General features: G+C 35.5%; 10 protein-coding genes across 10 annotated transcripts; 6 read left to right on the top strand and 4 right to left on the bottom strand.

The window, feature by feature from the left end:
- Positions 1-145: 145 nt before the first annotated feature.
- On the bottom strand, positions 146-1,216 carry RO3G_02914 (transaldolase; the record flags this gene model as incomplete). The annotated part of the gene is made up of 3 exons (XM_067657505.1): positions 146-926; positions 979-1,102; positions 1,153-1,216. The coding sequence occupies 3 exons, from the start codon at positions 1,214-1,216 to the stop codon at positions 146-148; spliced, it is 969 nt and encodes a 322-aa protein (XP_067513606.1).
- Positions 1,217-2,424: 1,208 nt separating this feature from the next.
- Positions 2,425-2,775, top strand: RO3G_02913 (uncharacterized protein; the record flags this gene model as incomplete). The annotated part of the gene is made up of 1 exon (XM_067657504.1): positions 2,425-2,775. One exon carries the CDS (start codon positions 2,425-2,427, stop codon positions 2,773-2,775), a length of 351 nt encoding a protein of 116 aa, XP_067513605.1.
- Positions 2,776-5,939: 3,164 nt separating this feature from the next.
- RO3G_02912 (uncharacterized protein) lies at positions 5,940-6,430 on the bottom strand (the record flags this gene model as incomplete). The annotated part of the gene is made up of 2 exons (XM_067657503.1): positions 5,940-6,294; positions 6,351-6,430. The coding sequence occupies 2 exons, from the start codon at positions 6,428-6,430 to the stop codon at positions 5,940-5,942; spliced, it is 435 nt and encodes a 144-aa protein (XP_067513604.1).
- Positions 6,431-9,902: 3,472 nt separating this feature from the next.
- RO3G_02911 (uncharacterized protein) lies at positions 9,903-11,211 on the top strand (the record flags this gene model as incomplete). Its single annotated transcript, XM_067657502.1, has 4 exons — positions 9,903-10,260; positions 10,375-10,602; positions 10,653-10,989; positions 11,043-11,211. The coding sequence occupies 4 exons, from the start codon at positions 9,903-9,905 to the stop codon at positions 11,209-11,211; spliced, it is 1,092 nt and encodes a 363-aa protein (XP_067513603.1).
- Positions 11,212-12,237: 1,026 nt separating this feature from the next.
- On the bottom strand, positions 12,238-12,640 carry RO3G_02910 (uncharacterized protein; the record flags this gene model as incomplete). The annotated part of the gene is made up of 2 exons (XM_067657501.1): positions 12,238-12,524; positions 12,631-12,640. 2 exons carry the CDS (start codon positions 12,638-12,640, stop codon positions 12,238-12,240), a joined length of 297 nt encoding a protein of 98 aa, XP_067513602.1.
- A 2,476-nt stretch (positions 12,641-15,116) lies between these two features.
- On the bottom strand, positions 15,117-15,932 carry RO3G_02909 (uncharacterized protein; the record flags this gene model as incomplete). The annotated part of the gene is made up of 4 exons (XM_067657500.1): positions 15,117-15,440; positions 15,492-15,554; positions 15,612-15,822; positions 15,886-15,932. The coding sequence occupies 4 exons, from the start codon at positions 15,930-15,932 to the stop codon at positions 15,117-15,119; spliced, it is 645 nt and encodes a 214-aa protein (XP_067513601.1).
- Positions 15,933-16,983: 1,051 nt separating this feature from the next.
- On the top strand, positions 16,984-18,764 carry RO3G_02908 (uncharacterized protein; the record flags this gene model as incomplete). Its single annotated transcript, XM_067657499.1, has 2 exons — positions 16,984-17,737; positions 17,782-18,764. 2 exons carry the CDS (start codon positions 16,984-16,986, stop codon positions 18,762-18,764), a joined length of 1,737 nt encoding a protein of 578 aa, XP_067513600.1.
- A 766-nt stretch (positions 18,765-19,530) lies between these two features.
- Positions 19,531-20,715, top strand: RO3G_02907 (uncharacterized protein; the record flags this gene model as incomplete). Its single annotated transcript, XM_067657498.1, has 1 exon — positions 19,531-20,715. One exon carries the CDS (start codon positions 19,531-19,533, stop codon positions 20,713-20,715), a length of 1,185 nt encoding a protein of 394 aa, XP_067513599.1.
- A 788-nt stretch (positions 20,716-21,503) lies between these two features.
- On the top strand, positions 21,504-22,432 carry RO3G_02906 (uncharacterized protein; the record flags this gene model as incomplete). Its single annotated transcript, XM_067657497.1, has 2 exons — positions 21,504-21,887; positions 21,947-22,432. 2 exons carry the CDS (start codon positions 21,504-21,506, stop codon positions 22,430-22,432), a joined length of 870 nt encoding a protein of 289 aa, XP_067513598.1.
- A 154-nt stretch (positions 22,433-22,586) lies between these two features.
- Positions 22,587-24,044, top strand: RO3G_02905 (uncharacterized protein; the record flags this gene model as incomplete). The annotated part of the gene is made up of 3 exons (XM_067657496.1): positions 22,587-22,793; positions 22,851-23,342; positions 23,391-24,044. The coding sequence occupies 3 exons, from the start codon at positions 22,587-22,589 to the stop codon at positions 24,042-24,044; spliced, it is 1,353 nt and encodes a 450-aa protein (XP_067513597.1).
- Positions 24,045-26,303: the final 2,259 nt, after the last annotated feature.

Genomic DNA, 26,303 nt, shown 5'->3' with positions numbered 1-26,303 from the left:
TTTCGCACACAAGTAGCTTCATTAACATGTTGATATCAAATAATCAATCGAACTTTATCAATAAAAAATAACATTTTTCTTTATCGCATAAAACATGTAATGAAGTGAATCCAATAGTGGGAGGGGAACGAATGATTTTATTTATTTACAATTTGAGTTTTTCTCTTAATGTGGATTCCAATTTAACGCCATCCTTTGCGAAATTACGAATACCTTCACCCAGTTTTTCAGAGGCCATCGCATCTTGATTCATTTCCCAACGGAAAGCCTTTTCATCCTTAAAGAAAGAGACCTTTGGCAAGTCGACTGCATGGGCCTTTTCGGGACTCAACTTGCGTTCCAACTTTTTATCAGCCTTTTTCAATTCGGCCAAGAGAGCAGGTGAGATCGTCAAGAAATCGCAACCGGCCAATTCCTCAATTTCACCCGTGTTACGGAAGGAGGCGCCCATCACGATGGTTTTGTAACCGTACTTTTTATAATAATGGTAGATTTTGGTGACTGACTTCACACCAGGATCTTCAGATCCTTTGTAGTCTTCACCTGTACTCTTCTTGTACCAATCCAAGATACGACCCACAAAGGGACTGATCAAGGTCACACCGGCTTCAGCGCAGGCCACAGCTTGTGAAAAACCAAAGAGTAAAGTTAGGTTACAGTGAATCTGGTGCTTAGTTTCGAGGATGTGAGCTGCTTGGATACCTTCCCAAGTAGAAGCAATCTTGATCAAGATTCGGTCTTTTTTGATACCAATCTCCTCATAAAGCTTGATGAGTGTAAGGGCTTTATTGATTGTACCTTCTGTATCAAATGAAAGACGAGCATCTACTTCGGTAGATACACGACCGGGGACAATTTTTAAAATTTCAGCACCAAAGTTAACCAAGAGTTTGTCCATGGCTAAAGCCACCTTTTCTTCACCAGTACTACCAAAGAAATTAGCCCAACAGCACTTTTCTTTTCTTTTGTTTAACTTACACATTCTTGGAGTTGGCATATTCAATTGCTTGATCCATTAACTTGGCATATTGTTCCTTTTGAGTGGCGGCCAAGATTAAAGAAGGATTAGTTGTAGCATCTTGGGGTTTGTATTGATCAATAGCTATTAAATTATTAATAACTATATCCTATAAACCACCTTTATAAACTTACATTCAAAGTCACCAGTATCAGCGACAATAGTAGTATGTTGCTTAAGTTGTTCAAGAACAGACATTGTTATCTTTTTTTTTTTTTTTTACGAAAGAAAAGGAAAATAAAATGCTTTTGCCTATTGTGTTTATATTTATGCCATATTATTAGCTGCGATTGAAATCTTTTTAAAGTCGACTTTTATGCAAGGTACAATTGGGTCTCTTTTTGAAATAAATGATTGTCATTGGCTTGCAAGAAATATACTAACGATAAGCATGATTCAATATGATATAATGGATGAAAGGATGCAATGTGTGAATGTTATATAAAATATTGAGATGGGGGCTGTGTAGTATTTATCCCCAATCTGTCAAATCAAATGGAAATAAAAGAAAAAGATGAGAATAAAACAAACGTAGGAAGGAGATTTTTTATTTAGATAATTTGGTACAGTGGGGATACTTCAAAGCAAATCCCAATAAATTTTTAGCAGTGGTATATAAAAAAATCTAGCTCTACAGACTTTCAGGGATAAAAATCATCTCTCCTTTTTATTAATACAAAGTCTTTGCTTTAATACTCCAACACAAATAGGTTTTTTAAATAAATCATCTTTAAAAAGCATTTATTAATAATTGAAACAGAGTAATCTTTGATAGAGACGAGAATTGTATAGATTTCTCTGTTATTTATTTACAAATTCCAGTTTTGTGAATCGCACCCTTGCCGGGAATATCCGATACGTGGGGAAATAAAGAAGATCGAAAGCAATACTATAATAATAATATATACAGATTGCTCTTTGACGCGTACACAATCCTACATATTTACTAGTTGCTGTTACGTTTGACTATAGCTAATTTTGATTAAAAATGAAGGAAGAGCTCTTCAAGTTAGTGTCTCTTACCAAGCGTCACAATTTACTTCTGTAATCAATTATAAAACTAAAGCTTATGCTTGTTTTCCTGTTAATATACGAGTATGCATCATTGTTATTAATTAAAGAATAATACTGCATAGATAGTATGTTGTTTATGAAAATACCTCAACTCTTTCTTCGGTTTGCTTGCAATCTCCGCCATTTACTTTATCCAGAAAGAGGAAAATGAGGGGTATTCTAATATATCATGTGTGTAGTGTAACAAAAGCTATTTTACTTCTCTGATAAGATTCTTTTATAATATTTGATTGGCTAATAAGCTATTGCTCACAATATAAAGTGTTTTCCTTGTATTCCCGTTTTGAGTATAAATATTAAGCATTACTTTCTTATTTTTCTTTTTGTTAAAAATGACCGAGACTATGACTTTCTTTTGCTTAACATCTGATCAAGATCCTGATTATTACAGAGAAGAAGAATATGATGATGATTCATGGATGGAGGATAAAGAATGTCAAGAGAATACATTTCTTATTATCCCACTTTCACCAGAAGAAACAACCATAGACAAAGATAATCATATTCATACAACATTTCATTTCTTCTTTAAAGAATTGGGCTATTTCACTGAAGAACCTGAACCCATTGATCCAGATAGAGATTATGAACAAGAAGCAAGAACTCTGTTGGATCAAAGAAATAGAAAAATTCGACAAGAACATATTAATGGATCAATAGATTTTATAAATCAAAATTATTAATTCTATAAACACAAAATCATGTAAATATGTTAATGTATACCCTATCCTTTATTTCTACTTTACAATAATAAAAAAAAATACTTCCTTATGACTTCCCAATTTCAGCTACTGTGTTTTTCAAGTATTTGAGAAAAATGTACAAAAGATTGAGAAAAGAGGAATAAAAAATTGAGATAATTTAATGATAATAATTGGAAATTTTGATGGGTTAAATGATAAAATATAATAAATTAGTACTTCCTATGAAATTATGAACCATTTGGTTATGAACTTAGCATTTTAATGTAAATACTTAAATCTTTGGAAGAAAGAACGTTTCCTTCACAGCGATTTTTCTGGTAAAAGCTTCTGGACATCCTTTGTTTTTTAAAAACAGAATTTGCAACATCAAGCATGTTCTTGCTTGTATTAACGCCTCGTTCCTAAAGCATTCTGTAGGTGTTACAGTCCAGGACACTACTAGCCAGCTTTTCTTCATGCACTTCTCGTTTTCTTTCTAGCTTTCCTGTACAGCATCTATTGCAAATCTATTCCAGATTAGTAAGTCAAGATGAAATTGAGTAATGCTTCTAATAGAAACGTACTTGGGAAGTCAGGTATTCATCCATATCTATCAATTCATAATGTATTTAGATTTGTCGCTCAAACAGTTTGCTGTACAAAATATTGGTGGTACCAGAGAAAATTTTTCATGGAAGCATTATCCTTCTTCTTAATCTTATCACTAAATACTATCAGTAGTAAGGCTTCAGATTGTTTAAACTTCTGCAATAAAAGCGCAGTTCATCTCAAAGCCCGTGTTCTTATCGTCTAGCAGTGATTAAAATACGATTTTCCTTGTTAAGAGAATTTTATCTGAATTAAGATAGTAAGTTTTTCTAGTTTCCTTAAACCTGAAGCGCATATCTCTCGAATAAGGTAATAAAATTGTGCTTTGGATACTTTTCAATCAAATTTTTTCTCATCTGTTCTAAAGTCATGAGTACAAGCTTGTCAGCAAGTTTCACAATAAACTGTGCACTCCACTTTCAACGCATCCTTTTTAGCACTATTCTTTTTTGTTTTTTAGAAACTTTTTGATTTCCATTACACATCTTTCAAAAACGATATGCAATAGAAACCGTAATACTTGTTTTTGATCTAGCATCCTTCATAAGAATCATCTCAATTATCAAAGAGATAAAATCGACAGTTTGTTGTCAATGTATGGCCTGTATGATATTAACTTTTGGAATTATTATTTGTGGCAAAGCTTTTAGCAAAACTTTATACTTTGATTCCTTCGTTTTTTTCAATTGTATTTTGCTCATTGTTTGCTTCATCATTAAGCATTCCACACATAATTGGTATCCAACTGTTATCAATCTCGGGCTACTTGTTCCTCAGAATTATTAAAATCTTCAAGGAAAAGATCTCCATATGAACATCTATTGCCATTATTGTTTTTAGACTGTAGTAAGATATGTTACAAAAAAGGTTATTCCCAATTACTGCCTTTATTTTCTCGTCAATTCATATGGCCTCAAATGGCCAATACAATTCTCTCATTTCAGGAGTTCTACATTTGTCATTTATTTGAAAAACACTATAGTACTTTGCTCTGTCTATTTCCATAATAACTAATAGAATCGTGCGATCCTTTTGAAATATCAACATGATTTGAACTTTAGCTAACGATATATTTTGACATTAACACAAATTACACAGGTTTACAACATCAACAAAAGCAAAGGCAAGCCTTCAATTTCTTTTTTTTTAATTTTAGGGATTTTCTATTTCTAGCTGATCATTTGTATCCTATTTTGGTCCTTGAGTTGTGTAGTGCACTTTATTGTTGCTAGCCATACTTGTTCCAAAAGCGTGTGTACGTATTGTGCTATGGATATTTATTTGCATTGCTTTACTAAATTTAAAAATCACGTAATACGTATTAATTTATTCCACAAGTTTTCTATGTGTAAAAATATTGAGAGGCTAAAAAAGGGAGAGAACCAGTCCTGACGGCTTTTTTACTGTCGAAAAGTTTGTATACTGCAGTCATGTACATATATGAATGGCTTACCATAACAACTTGGCTTCAAATATTCTATCTAACGAAAGACCGTTTAAATCTATCGATTTATTATGCTCTTCTTCAAAGTTGCTTTGAGCTTTTTGGTGCTGTATGTAGATTGATCTGTCAATACAACTATGATTTAGTAAAAACCTAACAAATAGTACTTTTTTCCATCATGTATGCATGCATTCTATTGATTTACTACTTTTTTATTTTACATCTTTATTACATCTTCAAAGGAACGGTTTACAGGTAACTCAAACCATTATTCATAAACAGCAAATATTCTAATAGTGATTGAAAAGCCAGAAAGTGCTTCATGAATGAAAAAGATAAGCCTGTGAATCAATATCAATAGGCCATTAGATAGATGGCTTTTCTACGAAAAAAGAGAAAAGACTTTATAACAATTTGGTATTACAAGCACTAAATTACCTCCAGAAGCAAAAGCAGGCTGTCCTTTCTCTTTTAAGTATAGAAAAGGTTATAAACACCTTGGATAAATGGGAAAGACGTAAGCAGGCATTCAGAGTCTGGTTTGCTCATACAGATTTAACTGGTTTTTTCATGCATGCTCCCAGTTTAAATTTGCGAAGAATCTTATAAAATGATTAGTCTAGATGGGTGAATGCACTGTATCTACTTCATTGGCTTTGTGGTAGTGAAATCTTTCTAAAGGTAGATATATTCCATATAAGCTTAGTATAATTCATGGAAAAATGTTAATTGAGTAGGCTGCTTCTTGGGAGCTACCTGGAGCCTTCATCGTGAAGCATATTTAAACTTTCGAGCCAGGTTTCACATGGATAGGTCGCGATAAAACACCAAGAATATCACTAAAATTACAAAAATAAATACTTATATACAGATAGGAACCGAAGATCATCTGATTTTATTTATTAATCAAAATATTTTGAAATTCTGTCTTGAAAAAAAGCAGCTGCATTATTGTGTGGGTAAGGTACCTTAGGCACTTCTTTTCCTAAAAATTGACAAAGTCTATCCCACCCTTCGCCTAATTCCATCACAAGCAATCTATCAGAAGGTACATGTCTCTTTACCTCTTCAATATGGTCAATAAATAACTTTTGAATCGCTTTTTCATCTTTCATCTTTTCTTCATCAGAGAAGACACCATCCAAGCAACTTTGGTGGCCATACGTAGTATATCTTTTATTCTTTCGGATTTTGCTTTTTCGTATCTTTGCGACATGGTAACAACTGTTTTGCATACTGACACATACCAACTTTCAGGTGTGCGTACTGTCAAGAGTACTTTGGCATCTGGGTACTTGACCATCAATTCCTTGTAAAAGTTACATGTTGGCCAATCAACAGCTGCATCAAAACCATCGTAAGGCTTGTCCCAATCAATTGCTTCTGGATTTCTATGAGCTTCTTTAAAAGTCTCGAAATCAAGGTTTTCGTTTTTGAAAATACAGCTCATATGATGTGTATTGTATCTAGAACAGATAAAATAAATAATTGACACAACCGAAGGGAAATTCTTTTCTATTACCCTAAAATATTTAATGCTTCATGCAAGCTATCTGTACCTGTTCGTCCAAATCCTGCGCCGATTACTTGTAAAGGAGCCATATTTATGTTTTATGAAAGTGAGAAAATAAAAACTTTTTTTCCCACTGAAGCCTTTTATAGAGATTCACTTGAATATCATTCAATTATTTGTTTGTGTTTTGCTAGCATTGAATATCATAAAATAACCACGGCTTAACATCACTTGTATTACAAAATTAAAATAAAGGGAGCCAGTAGCTAATAAAATAAAGTCTTCAAAATTTCTCTTTTAGTTGAATTTCTTGCTTATCCGTATTTGCATGAAAGTGTACATAATATATAGAGCTTTGTGAAAACAGTTTTGTAACACTACGGAATAAACAATTCATTATCTAATAGAGGTCATATCCTATTTTTTCAAAATGGAAAGACGGTTAAAATACTCTGGGTTAAAAAGTAAAAAAGCCTTTGTGGAACTGTTTATGAATAAACTCTTGTTACGGCTGTCCCTAAAAAAGGAAAACCAACAACAAAAGGAAAAAGAAAGCTACTTCACCTACATCAGAGGACAGAGCTAATGTTCCTAAAGGCACCACTCTGCTCACTTTGTCAAGTTTATGAATGAACTTTTAAATGTAACAGACGAGAACCTGAAAGGATGTTATTTAGTGCTTGACAACACATCAACCCATAAGTTGCAGCCAATGAAACGGAAAATCAAGAAAAAGAGGATATAGATTGATGCATTTACCAGCTTATTCTCCCAAGCTGGACCCCATAGAGCAATTTTGGGCTTTGGTAAAGGGAAAGTTCAAGCGAGAACGTTTGATGACAGGAGAGAACCCATATAGTAGAATTGCTGATGTTTGTAACTAAGTCCCTATTGGCTAAAGGTATTTTTATTTTTGGCTAGGATTACCTCAGAAAAATGGCTAACTGTACCTGAAAAGAGTGCATATCAGTATATTTTGTAGTCGGTGCTACTTTTCGGTGCCTTAGATTTATTCTCAATACAGTCATTATAAAGATTTCTCCATCTTTTTTTTTTATGTTTATTCCATGATTACTGTTTAAAAGGTATTTATTCATTAAACTGCAGTAATACATCTAATATTATTTTTATTTGCTTTAAGCCCTCTTCCTGTTTCAGGTAAAAAAAAATGTAAATAGTATAAATTATCCAAGTAGGTTGCGTAAGAATAAAAGGATTATTTTCGTGGATCCATGTATTAAAATTGCAAGTCAAGGAAACGTTTAATATCTTGTTCACTAAATGTATACTATTTCCTTAAGAGCTTGCTCTTTATGGATATATAGTCTATTCTGATATGCTTCTGCTTGTAATTTTATGGCTTTTTCGTAAGGAGCTTTACTGTTATTAAAAACGACTTTACTCATCCATATGTTTAGACAACGATTTACAGGATTACTAATGACTTTGGGTTTATCTTACTAAAGTGAAGCTTAAGAGTAAGTAAAATTCTTATAAGATACTCTACAAGATGTTTAACTTAAAGACTATTTTGTAGTTATCCTGTTGCTCATCCGTAATGCTTTTATTTTTTATTCTTTGCTACTTATTCTTTATACATTTAACTACCCGAAGGTTTTTTTTCTCAAGAAGGGCAACTTAAAAGGCCTTTATTAAACTTAATTTTATTTATTACACATCGAATAGTATAATTTTTTTAAAAAAAAAAAGATGCTTGCAGATGGATGGGTGATTGCTATATTATTTTACTAAAAGGTTGAAATGGTACAGCATTTAGCCCTTCAAAAGGCATAAAGAAGTATAAAAATCGTATTTCAATATAAAGTTTATTATCCAATAAAAAGCATATTTTAAAGCTCGATATATTGTTTTTAAGCCAATGAAGTGTATTAAATGATAAGTTTTTCTACAAACAATACTGTAAAGTACATGAATAAGCATGCTTTCTTTCAATAACAACAAATAAGTTTGTAATGATTAAAGAAAATCAGTCTATCATATCAAGTACAGCGCGAATTTTGCTATGAGTTTTTTTTAGGTAAAATCGGATTTCAAGTGTGTGTAATATTCGAGTAAAACTTCAAATTTCAAGCGAATCTTACCGGGTTTTTATTCTCAAATTATTTATATGTATATTAAATCAGGGTCTTAACTAAAGGCAGCTACATTTATTCCAATTCTATTCCGTAACAGCTTGTGCGCTGTTCTGCCTTGAAGAAGTCAGATATGGTTGTACTGGATGGGATGTTTTCAGCAGCCAAAACCAAAGAATATATACAATAAAAATTCCAAGAACAAAGCTCATGGCTATACAACCATGCGCAAAAAAAATGGAGCGAAAGCAGCGTGTTTAGTGAATTAATAACATTATTAAAATCAAACCATCTTTTTGAGTTGCTGCTAGCAAGTTTTTTTTTTTTTTTTTTTTTTTTTCGTGCAACAAGTCTATTCAAATTAACTCAGACAGTCTTAATAAGGTTCAAGACAGTGACGATTATCTTCAATGTATTGGTTTTATTGACATATTTCAGCCAAAGCAGAATAGCTTTCTAGAAAGAGAAGGTAATATCCCACTGAACGATGTATTCATTAGTACTTTTTGTGACTATAAAGCCAAAGTGCTTGCTAGGAACACTAGCCTACTCATCTTAGTTCAATATTGTCATCAATTCCAATTAGAAGGAAGATCAGCGCTTATCTGTTGCAAATATTCCATCAAGTTCTCACTGGTTATGTTACAGATTTTATCACAATTCAATACAATTAGGAAATTCCCCAGTCAAGCAAGCGTTTGATTCTTTTGATTTTCTATTTTATCAGTAGGTGGATTAAAATTCAACGCAATCCTTTCCACTAGCATAAGAAGCAATTACTCTTCGTAAAGACTATTGAAACCTTCTTAAATTCGGAGCTGAATCTTGTTTCAATGTATTACTAATAAGGATAAACTTAAGCAGTGAATGAGTAGGGTAGTAGCATTCAATTTGATCGTCCTCAATGATTTCCCTGTAGGTCTCGGAATGTTAAAACCATTATATGAGCCATTGTTGTAAAAAAAATAACGAGATAAAAGATGCGATAGGAAAGAAGGAACACTTTAATTCGGATAACTTGTGATACCTAGCATGGATGCACAAACATTGAAGTAGCTGAGTGTACAAGCTAGAGTAACATTAAATAGAATAATCTTGTTCACAGTTTTGCTCTGTTAACTTATATACGTTCATAACATCGCCAATTTTGAAGATAATGCTTGTTATAAGATCAAGTTCCCAAATGACGAATTAAAAACGATCAAGTGAGGATGAATTACTTTTTCTTTCTCCAAAGAAAGTAGACTCTGTCCCTGAAAATGTATACGTAGCACTTGTCTTTCTGCTTCCAACTATCTCCGTCAAATTTGAATTGCCAATATAATGTTTTTTATTAAACTGTAACCCACTTTGAAATAAAGTAGTACATGTACTAAAGCCGCTCTTTTGACATAATCAAGATCAAAATGTTCCCTATCTGTATAAAAAGGCGCGTAATAATTTTATAAAAAATCCATAAAAAAAAGCAATGGTCAAATTTCTCTCTTTAACTTCTTCTGTTACTGCCCTTTTATTACTCTCGTTGGGTGCTAATGGTGTTGCTGCTGCTGCTACTACTTGTACTGTAGCCAAGAGCGGATCTGATGATACTGCTGCTATCACTAAAGCATTTTCAGACTGTAAAAACGGTGGTACCGTCGTTTTCTCCAAAGACACTACCTACAACTTGAACGGTATCCTTATTCTTTCTGATCTTAAGAATGTAAACATTGAACTTGCTGGAACAATTAAGTTGCCTGGCTTTGACAAGGCAGTCAAGGGTTTAAAATCATATATTCAACTCATTGGTACCAACGTGAAGGTGTATGGTGGTGGTGTCATCAATGGTAATGGTCAAGCTTGGTAAGTTTTTAATATTTCGTCTTTGATTATATTGCTGATATAAAGAAAAAGGTATGATGCCCAAGACCATACTGCTCCTACTGTTCTCCGTATTTCAGCCAATCATTCAAGTGTGTCTGATATCAGCATCATCAACTCTCCCAGGGCCCATATGGGTGTTACTAACGCCACTGATGTCCTTATTAACAACATCACTCTCCATACTGCCTCTACCAGCAGTTTGCGTCCCAAGAACACCGATGCCTTAGACGTCTCCAGATCCTCCAATGTCGTTTTCCAAAATTCCAAACTTACTGTTGGTGATGACTGTCTTGCTATTAATGAAGGTAAATCGAAAAAAAGGAATGTCTTGTGAGATTACTCATCTCCCTTTTAGAGGTTACCAATGTCACTTTATCTAAGATTACTTGTAATGGCGGCCACGGCTTCAGTGTTGGTTCCCTTGGCAAGGGTGGTGCTAACCAACACGTCAAGACTGTTCGTATTCATGACAGTGTCTGTAACGATTGTCAGAATGGTGTCAGAATCAAGACCTGGCCTGGTGGAAAGGGTTCGGTTTCAGACATCAAGTTTAACAATGTTGAACTTAATAATGTTGAAAACCCTATCCTCATCACCACTCACTACTGTGACAAGAACCAAATGAACTACTGTACAAACAATGACAAGACCTCTTTGTCTATTAGCGATGTTGTCATTTCAGATATCACTGGGTAAGATAAACTGCTCTTTTTTGTATCAACCTTGTATTTACTCTTGAATTTAGTTCTGCATCTAACGACGGCAACCCTATTGTCAGCATCAACTGTTCTACCTCAACACCTTGTACTGATTTCACTCTGTCTGGTGTCAAAATCACCAAGGCTTCCAATACCCCTAAAAACGTTTGTGTCAATTTGGATGGCTCTAGCAAAATTGCTGAATGTTCTGCCTAAATTCCTTGTTTCTATATACATAGCCTTTTTACGAAACTTTCTCTTTTCGCTTTATAATAATTTTAAATAAAAAAAGTATTTATCATGTAAAAATAGCCTTCAACGTATGTTTAGCCAAGGTTAGGATGATAGTAAGCGAGCTATAAACGAAAAACCTACAAAGGAGCTCTAAAGCTTCTCCGTTATCCTTCATGATAGTCATAAACCATCAGACTATTCATTTTAACTGATCGCTTTCTATAAAAAAAAGCGAGGAGAAATAAAGAAGCACTTACAATTAGAGAAATGCCTCCTACACTCATTGATTTACAAGAACAAATATGCAGGCACCACCACATGGGAATATCACACATCAAGGTCAAAAAGCAGGAAATGATGCATATACTTGTTGATGCTGTCCATTTGGAATTTGATTAGACCTTCAGGTCAAGTATAAGTCAAGCAGAATATGCAGCCCTTGAACTTGATTAAGGAAAAGTAACGTATTTGTTTCCTTGTTCCCCTTCTGGTTAGCATTGCATCCAGTCTGATACAAATAAAATGATGCTAGTTTACTCTGTTGTAAAGAGGAGTTAATGTGCTTAGTTTGTGAAACATGACTCCGGTTAAGGTTAAAAATATAAATGCTTAAACTGTCATTGAATAGGAAATACGAAATAGTTAATTTTTAACAAATGATTAATAAACAATGACATGTTTGTAAATTAATACAAAATCGTATTTTCTCCAAAACCCAAGCATAATGCAATAAAAATAAAAGGAAAAAGAAATAAAAGGAGATTAAGAACAAAATTATTCTGCAGTTGACAATGATTTAAGATTTATGCGCATATCAAACAAAAAAACAGCCCTTTTTTTTGTTGTATTGCGCCTACGAACAAATAAGGTTTTAATAAACTACTCCTTTCCTTATGAGCAGTAATAGTGTCATTCCCTGTGACGTATGCAGAGGTTCATGAAGTTTGATGAATGAAAAAAAATAATCTTTTATTGCTAAATTATGTACAGGATGAAGAAGAGATGAATTTACATTAATTGAATAGGGAATCTTTGATTTGTTGTACTATAATAACAGGGCTGTAACGGCTGAAGGACAGGTAGGATCAGTGAGACTTGACGTTTTTCAATAAGGGTACCCAAAGGAACATCATCCTCTTCTTCTTCTTTTTTGAATAAAAGACCTTGTTTATCTTTCAATTGATGTAGCAGACGCTTCAAGTGAACTGATTTATACAACGGAACAGGAGAAGTTTGAAGCTTTTCAGAAGTGATACGATAAAGTTCACGTAATTGCCATGCATTTTGAGGTTCATCTAGTATTGGGTCTGGTATATATATGCCTCTTCTATACAGTTTCTTCATCTCATCGGTCGTTGTCGATCTTCGTTTTTTATTCGGAGGAGAAAGTAGCTGTAATACTTTTGTCCATTTGGAAATTGGATCAATCGAGTGTCTTTTGTCGTTATTCATCAATAAGAAACGAAAAGAAAAAGAGAGAAAGAGAAAAGAAAAGGAAGCTATTTATATGCCAAAACTACCATTCAAATGGGGGAGGTCTGGAACGAACGTAATAAGCTTTTAATTGCCTTATTTGGAATTTCTTTCTTTTTTTTTTTTTCATGTTACTTTGTGCTTTGATTTATAAATAGAAAATAAAAGTGCCTTTATGTTCAATTATGATGAAAGCCACTTTTACATTGCTTTGTTATTATTACTTTTTAAGAAAATAAAAGTACATGCTGTAGTGAACCTTTTTTAGTTTTTTGATTGAACTCAGGTCCCAATTTTTTTAATTTCCTGGGTTAAACTTTTTATTTAATCTAGAACTTGATGAGGTACAAGTATTTTTCATTGGTTGTTTTTAATTAATGAAAAAAAAAAAAAAAAAAGACCAGAATATTGTCACTGACTTGTAGAATAGCCACGAATGGTTTCTTCTAATTGAACTCTTGTATAACCTTCAGATTCAATGAATGAAATACTGTACCCGTTTACATTGGTGGGAATTGCGCAAATAGGATGTGAATCATGATGTCCGCCACATCTACTACTATCTTTCGACAAAGAGGGCTTTGACACATCAATCATCAAACGTCATTTATGCCTGATATCTCTGCAGGTTCAGCTGAACACAAACACACAAATGATAACAAGTAAAGTACGCGTAGAGAGTACAAGTAGATGCTGTTTACGCGTTTCATTTAATTTGTATTCTCCAACTGACGTAAGTGATGCTGATATATTCGGATACTTTGGACGTCAAAACAGATTGTTTCGTTTTAGCGTGTGCTACCTAGTGTCTGGTTGAGCTGAATTTCAAGGGGTCAAATCCTCTTTGAGGTGGCTTCCTATCCGTATGTATGTCGGTGACATGTTTTACTGAAATACAATCCATGTCTTGAGATGACTTATCAAGAATATCAAAACGGAAGACAGCTGACCAGCTGATATTTCGTGTAGCAAAGTTGCAAATAGTGTGGCGACCATAAAAAGAGTTAGCAGTAACCAAAGTGGAACATGGGGTGTTCAGAGTCCTATCAAGAACAGTCTTTGTTTACTGTCCGTGGCTTTGTAAATGGGTGTTTGATCTTCTTTCATCTTGTCAAATTAAACGAACAGAGTGGTTGGCATCAACTTTCTAAATCATTTTATCTTTATTGAACCTCGTATCATAGATGCCGCCAAGTTCATACCAGATGAGCCTTTATTAGTCGTATAGACACCACAGAGAGCCATGAAGTGGGTATCGATATGTTTACCAACCTATATACCATCACTCACTGTCTTGTTCTGCCTCCAGCCAACAAGAGCAGTAAAGCATCCTTGACGTCATTGTGATCACTAATTTCAGGGACAATATCAAAGTCATCATGTATTTCGGAGTAGTGTCTATTTTCAAAAGATCAAATGAGGACTATTGAATTAAGCTAAACTTTCCATGATTTCAATGAATAAAGTATTTTCATTTTCAGTTGTTTCATCAAAAAAAGTCTTTGTGTTCACTATAATACACAATAATAATAAATTCATAATATTTGATTTTTATCAATGAATCATGGGTGTTTGCGAAAAAAAAAAAAGCATGACAACGCGGTTTTAAAAGTGACCCAAAGGGCTGTGCACATTGAAAGAGCGATTTATTCAGGAACTGTATTTAAATACGAGAACAAGATTTGATTTACATATAAGATTGGGGGGTATACTAGTTTGAGGGTTGTATGGATAAGTTGGTGACTGTGTTTGTTTAGTTTTGGTGTAGATGATGATTGTTATACGATCAGTGTCTCTTTCATGTCTTTACTGCCATTATCCAGAAGCGTTAGTTGATGTATTACATTCAGTTTACTATTCTTTATAGTTTTGTTTTACTAAATAAACATAATGCTGTATGTGTAATACCAGTTGGACGTGACATCCTTCAATGAAGATATCAAAAGTTCCTTAAAAGTTTAAACAGGAATGGACTGATGTATTTCTCGACCTGTTGTACTGAATTCTCCTTCATCAATGATACCACTCGCCTATTTGAGTCAGCTTAATGAATATCATCTCAAGAATCACAGAACGATAAAACTAAACTAATTGGATGCCAATAAAAACATACAGACACAGTATTAATCAACACAAACACCAGAGATATTTGTTAGTGAAGATGATGAGAGGGACGCTGGATAAGATAAAGAGGTTAGTGTGACGGATGATGAAGATGATGAATTGATAGATACATGTAATGTGTTTTGCATGATTGAGTCAATCTCACTAGGTGACTCAATAGCTCTACTGATTCTACTTAACTGCATTTCACTTCTACTCGTCAGATCACAGTACTGATGTATAATATTTGATAATCCCTTGTCCATCATCTTTGGTTCTTTGTGTATAGAAATAGAAAGGGTAAGTCAAGTTCAACATGAAACAAGGGGGTTTTTTTTCATACTTTTTTTCGATACAAAATGCATAATATCCTTCATTAACGCATCTTGCTCTTCCATATTCCTCTTAAAGCCTTTTATGTTTTGCAGAATTGAAGCGTACTTTTTATCAAATTGCTCTAATGTACTTGTCATGTCCTTTTGTGTCTCTTTCAGACCATCGATTTCCTTTTGAAGGCTAGCTGCATGTGATTTTAAGTTTTCTTCAACTTTTTGTGGTTTGACTCCTGAAAGATTCACAGTTGTATCCGATGTAGCTTGAGGAATAGGGTGTGAAGTCTTTCCAGAAGGTTTTCTCTAAAAATATAGACCTGCTTAATAAATCACCCCACTCATCAGATATTCTACCTTTATTTCTTCCAACAAGTCTTGTCTATTACGCTTAAAACTAGGATGCTGAAATTCCCATGCCTAAGGAAAAAAAAAAAAATTCAAGTTAAAAAAGAACGTGTTTATGTGTGTATGTACCTGATCACCATAAACACGCTGTCCATCCTCAGGTAGTCTTAGTTTATGAAAGTCATACTTGTTCAACTGACGTACAAAACTCGCAAAATTAGAATGTTTAAAATGTTTTGGCAAGATGTATCTAGCAAACTCATTGGGGTCTTTAACAACAAAAGTATCGTTTTCTATTCCCCAGGAGAATATTTGCGGATAGGCATTTTCTTCCAACATGCTATTTCCAAGTTGTATAGTTTCTTAGTAAGCATGAGCTTTAATTTTCTAGTGTTTCTCTTACTTGAATAACTTTTTTACGAATTCTGGTATACTGCAAGAACTGGACATTATTAAAGTGAATAAGAAGAGTAGAAAAAAAAAAAAGATTTTTGGCTTCGGTTGTTGAAATTAATTTGTTATAAGTCGCATTAAAACAACAGGTTTTACTACCACTTCTTTATCGCATGTTACATTAAAGTTACTTTAAAACCAGTTTTTAATTTTTTTAAAATTAAAAGCATTAGCTATTTACATACACCTTTTATAAAGATCTCTTTCCAAAAGTCTCTTACAAGTCATAGCTTTCAAATCTTTTGTAATTCAACAAGTTTGAAAAGATTAAAGTTTGCGTTTACCCATTTTGGATGAAAAAGTTTTATTTTTTAACTTATTACTTGCAGTCTATTCATATCATAATCCTTTGCAAGCATGCTACAAAAAGAGCAGGGATAAGCCTTTGCTTGAGCTTTTCTTCTTTCATAAATAGACTAATTACAGCAAATCATCATTCGCATTCTGCCACAAATCGAGTCTGTTTCAATAACATATTATCTTTATTTATTTATATTAAACAAAAGTTTAAAAAGACTTAAGTGATTGGCTTCACGTTTAGGTTTTAGTGTGATTCAATTCGGAGGTCTCGAGATACAAATAGTTGACAAGGGGAGGTAGTAAACTTTGCGGCAAAGTTGTTTCAAGCAGAAAGCAATCATGACTCTATTCCACACTTGAATAATAAAACACGTTGCTTTCGCAAATGAAACTTGTAAATACTCTCATATTCTTCAAGCCAAGTTCATTCTATACTCATTCACTCTACCTGATCACATCGTCTTGTCTCTTTCTTTCCCACTGCTTCAATCGCACCACTTATCCCAATGGTTTAAGCTAGACATCAGCCTTCTCTGTCGTACTTGGTCTTTTCTCTCGTATCAGTGGCCTCTATCGAGACTTGTAGATACAAATGAGCTTACCTGCATAACAATCTTGCTTAGTTCCAACTCGTTCATACTTAGAGCTTTTCTCTCTTTTTTTCATAGACGGCACTCGAATAAATTTCCTTTTAAATAAAAAAAAAATAAAAATAGAAAAAAAAATAGTGTATTTCTCTCTTTTCAACATGTACAAAAGAAAGCAGACAGGATCCAGTGAATCAGCAACACAAAAGAAATCAAAATCAGAAGTAGATGAAATGTGGCATAAAGTGTTTTCAGATGCACAAGAAGCCTACAAGCAATCGAAATTTGAAGAAGCAACTGCTCTCTTCACCCGTGCACTTGGCATGCAACCTGATCAAGTCACGATGCTTGATTGTCGTGCGGCTTGTTTTGAGAAATTAAAGGATTATGCTTCAGCTCTACGGGATGCAAAGAGAACAATCACAGTTGCACCAAGGGATGCCAGAGGTTATTTAAGAGCAGGCAAGATTTTATCGCTTCAAAAGAAATTCAAGGGGGCCATGAAGGCGTATGATCTTGCACTGGAAAGAGTGGATAGGGAAGATAAAAGATACGGATTGATTGAGACCATGAAGAAAAGTGCAGAAAGAGCGGTTGCTGTTGGCATTGATTTCATGATGGTCTTGCCATATGATATCAAGGCCATGATCTTTTCTTATCTCTCGTTTGATCGACGGGTGCAGTGTATGGCGGTTTGTAAGTCTTGGCATGCATTTGCACTGAGTTGGAGTGGTATGTGGCGAGAATTAGATTTTGAGAATAAAAAGATCAGTGGACAGATTGTGAAGAGATACATGACCTATGCTCAAGGTCGACATGTGAGACGATTGACTTTATCCGATGCTGAACAGGGCTTGATGGAAAAGGTATTAAAGCTTGTGATTAGTGAGGATTGTCAATATCTTGAGAGATTAGGTAAATAGATTGATAGAGAAAGTGATGATTGTAATCCAGATTAGAGTTAAAAGCATGTCACCCACCTCATGCCTTATTCTTGCGTACACTTCGATTGATGGGTAAAAACCTGGTTGATTTAAACCTGGATGACACTTGGGGAATTGGTATACATGACATCTTTGATCACGTATTAAAATATTGCACAAAATTAAAACGACTTTCAATCTTGAAGATCCAGTCGGTGATTGAAGAAGACCGTGGTTTTGATGAACGAGTGGAAGCAAGAAGCGTATACAAGACAGACGTCATAGAATTAAGAATGAATCTAGAATCAGAGCAAGTGTCAGACAGTAGCCTATTTAAACTCTTGTCTTATTTTCCCAAGTTACGTCTCCTTCAATTAACGATGCGTACGATGGACATCAATCGATTTTATCATGCACTTCATGTCCACTGTCCCAAACTAGAATCAGTCATCTTGAGCTTTCATCACCTGAACTCGAGTCCGGTGGCTGCTTTCCATCCCATTCAACTCTGCTTACGACACATCCACCTGCGTACCGTCTCACTGACCAGTGCGAGCTTGATCGAACACAATTTCCTCTCGTCCAATTCACTTCAGACCATCGCCATTGCCAATCATACCGGCTTAGGACCCTTGTTGTCCAAGATGGCACTGGTCGGACTGAATGAACTTCAGACACTTTATCTGACCAGCACCTTGGATCTCGATCAACAGGACCTGATCACCCTCCTGTCTGCCTGTCCCAAACTGGAAGATTTAAAAATCACGCAATCTCAGGGAATGACGGATGCTGTGTTGGCTAGTTTTCCCAATCGAAATCAATTGAAACGATTGGATGTCTCTCAAAGTCGGCATCTCACCGGTCTTGGTCTCAAGAAGGTCGTCGAGAGTCAAAGGGGATCGCTTCAAAAGTTGGTCATCAATAACTGTCACAGGATTCAAGCGGATGCTGTCGCTTGGGCTATTGAACAACTCGGAAGACGTGTGGTCGAGTGTAGACATACGGTGAATAAAAGATAAAAAAAGAAATTCATGTTGCCTTGCCTTTTTATTGTTGCTGTATTTCATTCAAGGATGGACTGCAAGTCCGATATGAGATGATTTTTTTTTTTTTTTTTGCTTTTTTTTGCTTTTTTTTGCTTTTTTTTTTCTGCTCTTCTTTTTACTCTTCTTCTTTTTGTTCAAAGCAGTGGATGATTTAAAGCAAAAAAGGTCGAGTGAATAGCCTTGTGGATGATTTCAAAAGCAAAACATGTCAAAAGAGAACGCACGTGCAAAGAACGCTCCGGCCTTGAACACAAACAGGGATTTTTCTCACGATTTCATTGGCTGTTGGAAATCAGTTATACAAAAAATCACCCAATAAATTCATTCTCCAACATCATCCAATCAATTTTTAAGTTTGGATCTTGTGTTCCAGACCCTGTAGGATTACATAAAATTGGATCCAAATGACACCAGAGAAAGTGGATCAAGAAAAGAACAGAAAATAAACATGTTTTTTTTTTTATGGTCGGGATTGAATCGTAACAAGTCGGATTGACTGCCTGACTTTTATTTCCAACATGTCAGAATTTTATACAAAAAATTTTTATAAATTCTTTTTTTTTTTTCTTTTTTTTTTTTTTTTTTTTGTTTAATAAAAATGCCAATAGCCATGCCATTGTTTGGAAATAAACAACTTTCAATTATATTAGCAGAGCCTGTTGTTTTGTTGAGAGGACCACCGACGGAACCCACAACCCATGTGCTAAGAGGTGAAGTGGAACTGGTGTTGTCGAAACCGATGACGACCAGCCAGGTGAATTTGAAGCTCATTGGTAAATCAAACATGTTTTGGCCAGAAGGATTAGGACCGAGGGGAAGTAAGGTGTATCATGAAAAGACAATTTTGGAACAAAACATCATTTTGGAGACCGAAGGCACCCTTCTTCCTGGATTGAACCGATGGCCATTTGAATTCTTGATACCCAACAGTCTGGTGGAAACGATTGAAGATGAAATGGCTCAAGTGAGTTATTATGTGTCTGCGACTGTACAAAGACCTGGTATGAGTGTACCCAACCTGAGATGTCGACACAACATTCTCTTGCTTCGTACATTAGCTCCTTCTGCTGATGCTCTCACTTCTCATGCTCTACCTACGACTTCCATCATAGCCGAACGACGAAGCGAAGTGTGTGATGCTACGTTCTACATTGAAAAGTCCACCGTGTCTTCTGGCACTCAATTCCCAATCTCGATCGTTCTCTCGACTCAAATGAAGCACGTCTGTCTGGAATCACTCGATATCGTCTTGACCGAACGTAGAGTGTATCAAGTACCCGAGTACGGTGCCAGAAAGGCTGAGCTGCACGATTTCAAACTTCAGCTGGTGTCAGTGACGGACATGGCGGACAGAGAACAACTCAGACAGGCCATGTTGCCTTCATCCGATCTCGATCTCTTACAGATCAAACGTGCCATTACAGGCAAGAATGCTCATATACCCCTTGGATCTACCCCATTTCAATATAAATTCATCTTTACCCTTCCCAACTGTCTGACAATGAATCATACAACTTATTCAAAAGAAATGAACTTTTTACATCATCTCAAGATCGATCTCGAATTATCCACAGCAGACAGTGTCCAAAAGAAACAGATTCATTTAGAGACACCCATCACCATCTTAGATTGTCGACTTAAAGAAGACTTTGTTACCTTGCCTACCTATCAAGAAGCACTTTCTCATACGACTGTGGATGAAGAAGACGAAGAAGACTTGATCAAGAAACGGGCTGGATTCTTTATCTGTCCTTGTTATATGGAATACAAAAAGAAAAGTGTTCGATTCACAAAGAAAGGATGGGATGTCTTACTTCACAGCAGTGCATCCAGTTCGGATACTTCTTGTCCCAGCAGTCGAAACGCAAGTCAAGAATCCTTGCTACTCTTACCTCCTCCTCCACCTTATCAATTAGAAAAATAATTTAAAATTCATCTCATCTCATTCAATAAAAGCAACAACACATTCTCTTTTTTTTCTTTATCTCCTAACCCTCATCTCTTTTCAACCAAACAGAGTCTACATCAAGGCGCAAAATAATAAAAAAGAAAGGAGCTTCTCTCCCTGAAGAAGAGTAAAAAGTGGGCAAGTGAGATGCCCCATCAGAGGGGGGAAATATGAGGTATGGATTGAAGGATGAACCTGTTGTTGAAAAAGAGATGGATTCAAGACAATACACATCCTCTCTTGCTCATGTTCAATAGCACTTTAATACACCTTTGGATGACATCAAATCAATACTCCTTTTATCAAAGAGGAGATCCCGCCATATCGGGGGTTCAACCATTTTAATCCTTCTTTTTGACAACGTGGAAAGGCTGATTTCTAATTTTAGCAACAATGGATGCGTTGTCATACAAAACTATCCAAGCCGACCAGGCACAGATAAAAAGAAAAAGAAAGAAAAGAGAGAGAAAGAGAATGATTTTATAAAAATGATTTACATTCACTTTATCACATCCTTCATTTCTACTTTCCACTTGATTTTTTAATTTTATTTTTTTCTTCCCCCTTTTTTTTTTTTAAAAAAAAGATTTCGGATGCTTCGTCATAGGAACAACGTTGATCACTTTATACGAATGGATGTGTTTCAGTAGATTGATAGTCAGCATGCATCCTATGTTTTCATTGGTTCCGTTTGCCAGTTATAAATTTTTTATTTTTTAATTCATTTTGACAGGTTTTGTTATTCGACCTTTCTTTCTTATTTCATGTCAAAAGTACGTAGAGCATCGATTCAAGAAAATAATGATTTTCAATTATCCACTCGAACAAGAAAATCAATTTCTAAATCAAGAAGATCATCACTTGCGGAAGAAATGATCAAACCATCTTCTTCAAGACGTAATAGTTTCGCAGCCTTGATGAATTCAATACAAGCCATAGAAGAACCCTCGATGGATGTACACAAGATTTACAAGAAAAAGGTCAATAAATCATTTCATAAATTGAATTGTTTCTTTGGTGAACCAACACCGGTGGATGTCTGTGTCTGTGAAATCAAAAAGGAAGGATTAAAAGCAATTTTGGAATCCAAGGTGCCACTGTGTTATTTCTTATATTATCTGCTGGATGAACACAGCTCGGAAAACTTGGTAAATAAAACAAGGAATAAAAAAAAAAAAAAAAAGAAAGATGGCTGATGTCTTGTTAGTTTTTCTTTTTAGAAATAGAACAGTTTGAAAAGGCTTCTTTAAAAGAACAAAAGGAAACAGTGCATTCAATCTATAATACTTTTATTTCAAACAAGGCAGAACTTCAAGTCAATTTGGATGATAAAGTGAGAAGGAATATTCTGGATAGACTCGGTATGGGTCATGATCTCTTGACTTTATTTCAACCTGCTAAAATGTCGATTTATAATTTATTAGAAACGAGCTTCATGCGATTTTTGGATACAAAAATATATCAAGAAATGATTGACCAGTGCGGTGAATTAACGATTCATTATGCTCAACCGACAGTTCAGATAGCATTAGATTACTTGTATCAATATTTAAAACAACAAAAAAAGAATATGAAATCTTTAGAAGACGAAAGCTTTGTTCGTCATTATGAGCTGATAAAGAGAGTGATTGAAAAGTTTGTGAGGAACATGTTTGGAAAAGGTTATTTACCATCCAAATTTAAAATGAATTAATCTTTTTGTAAATAATATCCCCTTGTTGTAGAAAATAAAGCACACTAAAATGAGCAGTGGACTTCAAAAGGAAATCGATTTCATGTTTTATTTAAAACTCATTTCTTTTCCCTTTTTTTTTTTTTTTTTATTTATACCCTCTTCTTTTCTCTTCATGATACCCATTATTGAAAAAAAACAAAGACACTATGAAAAGGATGAGATCATCAAACAAGGACTTGTGCTATGTACTCGAACAGAGCAGTGGTATGCTAAAAAGAGAACAAGAGTCAAAGAGATCAAGTTGAGAAAGACACGACTCAGATGGAGACAGTTTCAGGCGATATTGAGAACAGACAGACTTGATCTATACCATTCGACAGTAAACAATCATAATCAGAAACTAATCATAAATCTAAAAAGAGAATCATTAGTATAGACCATCAAAACAAACAGACTAGCTCATACCATCTATCTTAATCCTCAACCTCCTCTTCGTCCCGTTCGACTCTCCTTAGTCTCTCCCCTCGATTGTATTTGGTCTCTTGAATACACGCATTCAAAACACGTCATCTCGTTTCATTTTCAATCTTGCCGTCTATCCGATGCAAAAGCATGGTATCAATCCATCTATCAAAGACTACCCACAAAGAAACCTATACCATCCTATATCGATGTCACCGTCAGAAAACAACCACCGACCGTCATCCGTATTCCCCTCGATTATTTCAGAAAGGCTTATAGGCATCCTCAAGAAGAACCCAACTTGTCATTCAAGCACATTCACGCTGCGTTGTCGGACATACTTTATTCGGATACCGCATCAAAGCCATCAGTGAGAAAAGAATGGAAATTGTGTTGGACACTGGGTGATTATGTGGAGACGATCGATGAAAAGGACAATCTGATTGGATACCAACTTATAGAACAGGTACACCCAACATAGTCTGTCGTTATCTAATCACTTTCTTATTCATAGACCCATCAATTGGAATTAAGGTGGCAAGAGAAATACACAAATAAGGCAAGTAACAAATCGGCTCTGATTTCTTTTGCTGATGATGTAATACAGATCATCTATGAAGGATTACTGATACGTAATAAAACAACCCACTATACAATCTTGTTTGGAAATCAATTGTTATTCTTGGATGATTATTATCATACAAACACACCCAACCCTAAAAACACTTGGTTTTCAGTGACTTCAGGATTAATCTTGCGAAACACAAACCGTTTGAAGAAGAAGGTGAAACATCTCAACTTTTCAGCACCTCAACTCATCTCCTCCTTTACCATTCCTCCTCCGCCACCGTCCAAGTTGGCCTATACGAAATCAGCTCTTGATCTCTCCCAGGTAGAATCCGTCGATCGATCGGAGGACAGGATGATTGAGATCCGTCTAAAGAACAAGCATACGTTGTCCTTTAAAGTACCCGATACACAATGTCAGATTGAATGGATTGGCTTGATCAGAAAAAGACTATTACAACTACAGCATCACCCGAATGACCTCGAACCCTCCGATCATGTCATTGTAAGTAACCCTCCACCGAATCCCCCCCCCTCAAATCACTTGATCTCTTACCCTCCCACAGCTCTCCAGTGTCCTCTACGTCAAACAGGATTATAGCCGACACTACCTTGCCCAGTATTGCGTCCTGGTCAAGAACGCGAAAGAAAGTTGCCTGCTCCTGTTCGACACACGATCCAAAGACGGCGGTCTATACCAAAAGAGAAAAGCATTACTTGACCTCCAAAAGGCCTACATCTACACGGGCTGTGAATGCGTGCTCGATCAACTCGTCCGATTGGAAAAGATGCCTGCTTGCTACTATCCCGAGGGCATCACGACCGGGGACGATCGTACGTCCGATTGTGTGTTTGTGATCTGGCAGTTGGCCCAAAGACATTTTGTTTCGGACCTAAGAGAGAGTCTTTCCTTGCTCAAATTGGGCCATCGTTTGGGTCAAAAGGGAACATGCTGGATATTTAAAACGAAAAATAGAGAGGAAAGAGATCGCTGGCTGTCTGCTTTACATAAAGAATGGAAATAATAAAGGCCCCCCTTTTTTTTTCATAGCAAATCGATGAACCATTTCTTTACTTGTTCAAAAAAAAAGAAAAAGAAATAGCCTAGACAATGACCTCGTGAAAGTAAACGGTGCGCCTTCCTTTCATTTTCTAAAATTCCCCGTTGTTTCTCATTTGACTCGTTCTTTTTATTGAACCTCTCTTTCGATTTGCCAACATGCACCCATCTGCCTATGTTTTCCTCTGGCAAACAAGGTCTTTGACAGGTTTATTATCCCTTTGGTTGAACACGCTGGTCTTCATTTGCATTCATTGTTCTTTTCAGTTGATGAAAACTCTCAAAAATCTGGCAACTAACCTCTGACTTTTTCATTTTGTATTGAACAACAGATCAGATCTGCTCAAACAGGAGGACACTGTAGTCGGATGGCTGTGGGTGGTTGGCTTCGGAGGAAAGCATTGCGCTTGTGTTGTAAGACCTTAATTGACTTTTTACGCCAGTTGATGTAGTCAATTGCATCGTGTTGAGTAAACAGCCGTATCTCAGATTTGACATAGTTCTATTGTTCTTGTGCTGTCATCCGGCTAGGCAAAGAAGATACAATCTCTCTGAGTCGTTGCTTTCGTTGTATGAGGCACTTTTTGTGTTGAGCCAAAATGAGGCTGGCACGCCAGAGACCAAACTCAGTGGGAGTTTGGCCTAGATTAATCGAAAGAGAGAGAGAGAGAGAGAGAGCAATTGATGATCATCCCATGAAGAATGTAGTCGGTGTATGTCTGTAGACCTAAGCATTGGGCGCATCTGATTACTAATGAAGATGTAATCGATTGTAGAGTAGATTTCATCATCGCGGCGGAAAGGTGGGATATTATTATTGCCCCCATTATGCATCACATTGTGGAAGAGTTCTTCTAGATAGGATACCCATTGTAGAGATGTTTGATTTGACAAGTTAAGACGATGATAAGAATAAAGTCACCAAGGATAATGATCCGGTGTGGGTCAATATCGGATACAGAAGTGAGGACATCTAACACAAAATCAAAAAAAAAAAAAACTCTCTTCTGTCCTTACCTGTGGAAGCTGGAGCATCAACCACTAGTACATGGAAAAGAGCTTAAACGTTTTGTGGATGACTGATTTTGGATAGAATAATGCGAGTTTTTGACGGAATCAGGTTGTCTGGCAGTTGATAGTTGGAAGAAAAGAAAAGTAAGCCACAGTGTCTTGCTTTTTGCGCATTCAGCAGCAATATGGCCACTAGCATGGTATTTTCAACAAACACAGAATGAACATTTTTTTTGGACAATCAGGGACGGCATGTCACTTCACACAGCATAAAAGCCTTCATCTTCTGCCTGTTACCAAGGAAGATGGTGAAAAAGGGGAGAGAATCTGTCATCATTTTTTGAGACACTCAGTATAGCATAGCCCGTACCTATATAGGTATCGGTGTGGAATTGTACGAAAAACCTCAAATCAAGCACGGAGTCATAAGGTTCCAAACTCATTTTCAATTGTTCCTTAAGGGTATCCCCTTTAAGAAAAGGAAGGTTGGATGGTCAAAGCCGAACTAAAGGGACTACTTGGGGCCAGGGCATATTTTTCAATTTAGTAGGAGGCTCTGGTGCCTGTGATCGCTGCGTGACTGCATTGATCGATGGGTGAGATATTTTGTTGGAAAGAACCATTATTTCATTGTGGTCTCTTTATCGTTTTATCCAATCGCTCTTTTAATTTTTCTTTCTCATCCATTTGCAATCTTTCATATTCTCTCAGTGATGTAGATGTCTGAAAATGATAAGGATCAGCTTTCTCAATCTAGTCTATTACGTCTTTATCTCTTTCATCTAATAT

Source organism: Rhizopus delemar, genomic scaffold, assembly GCF_000149305.1.
Source record: "Rhizopus delemar RA 99-880 supercont3.2 genomic scaffold, whole genome shotgun sequence".
NCBI classification, from domain to species: domain Eukaryota; kingdom Fungi; phylum Mucoromycota; class Mucoromycetes; order Mucorales; family Rhizopodaceae; genus Rhizopus; species Rhizopus delemar.
Note: the sequence above shows the minus strand (reverse complement) of the source record. Positions and strands in the feature narration are given on the sequence as shown.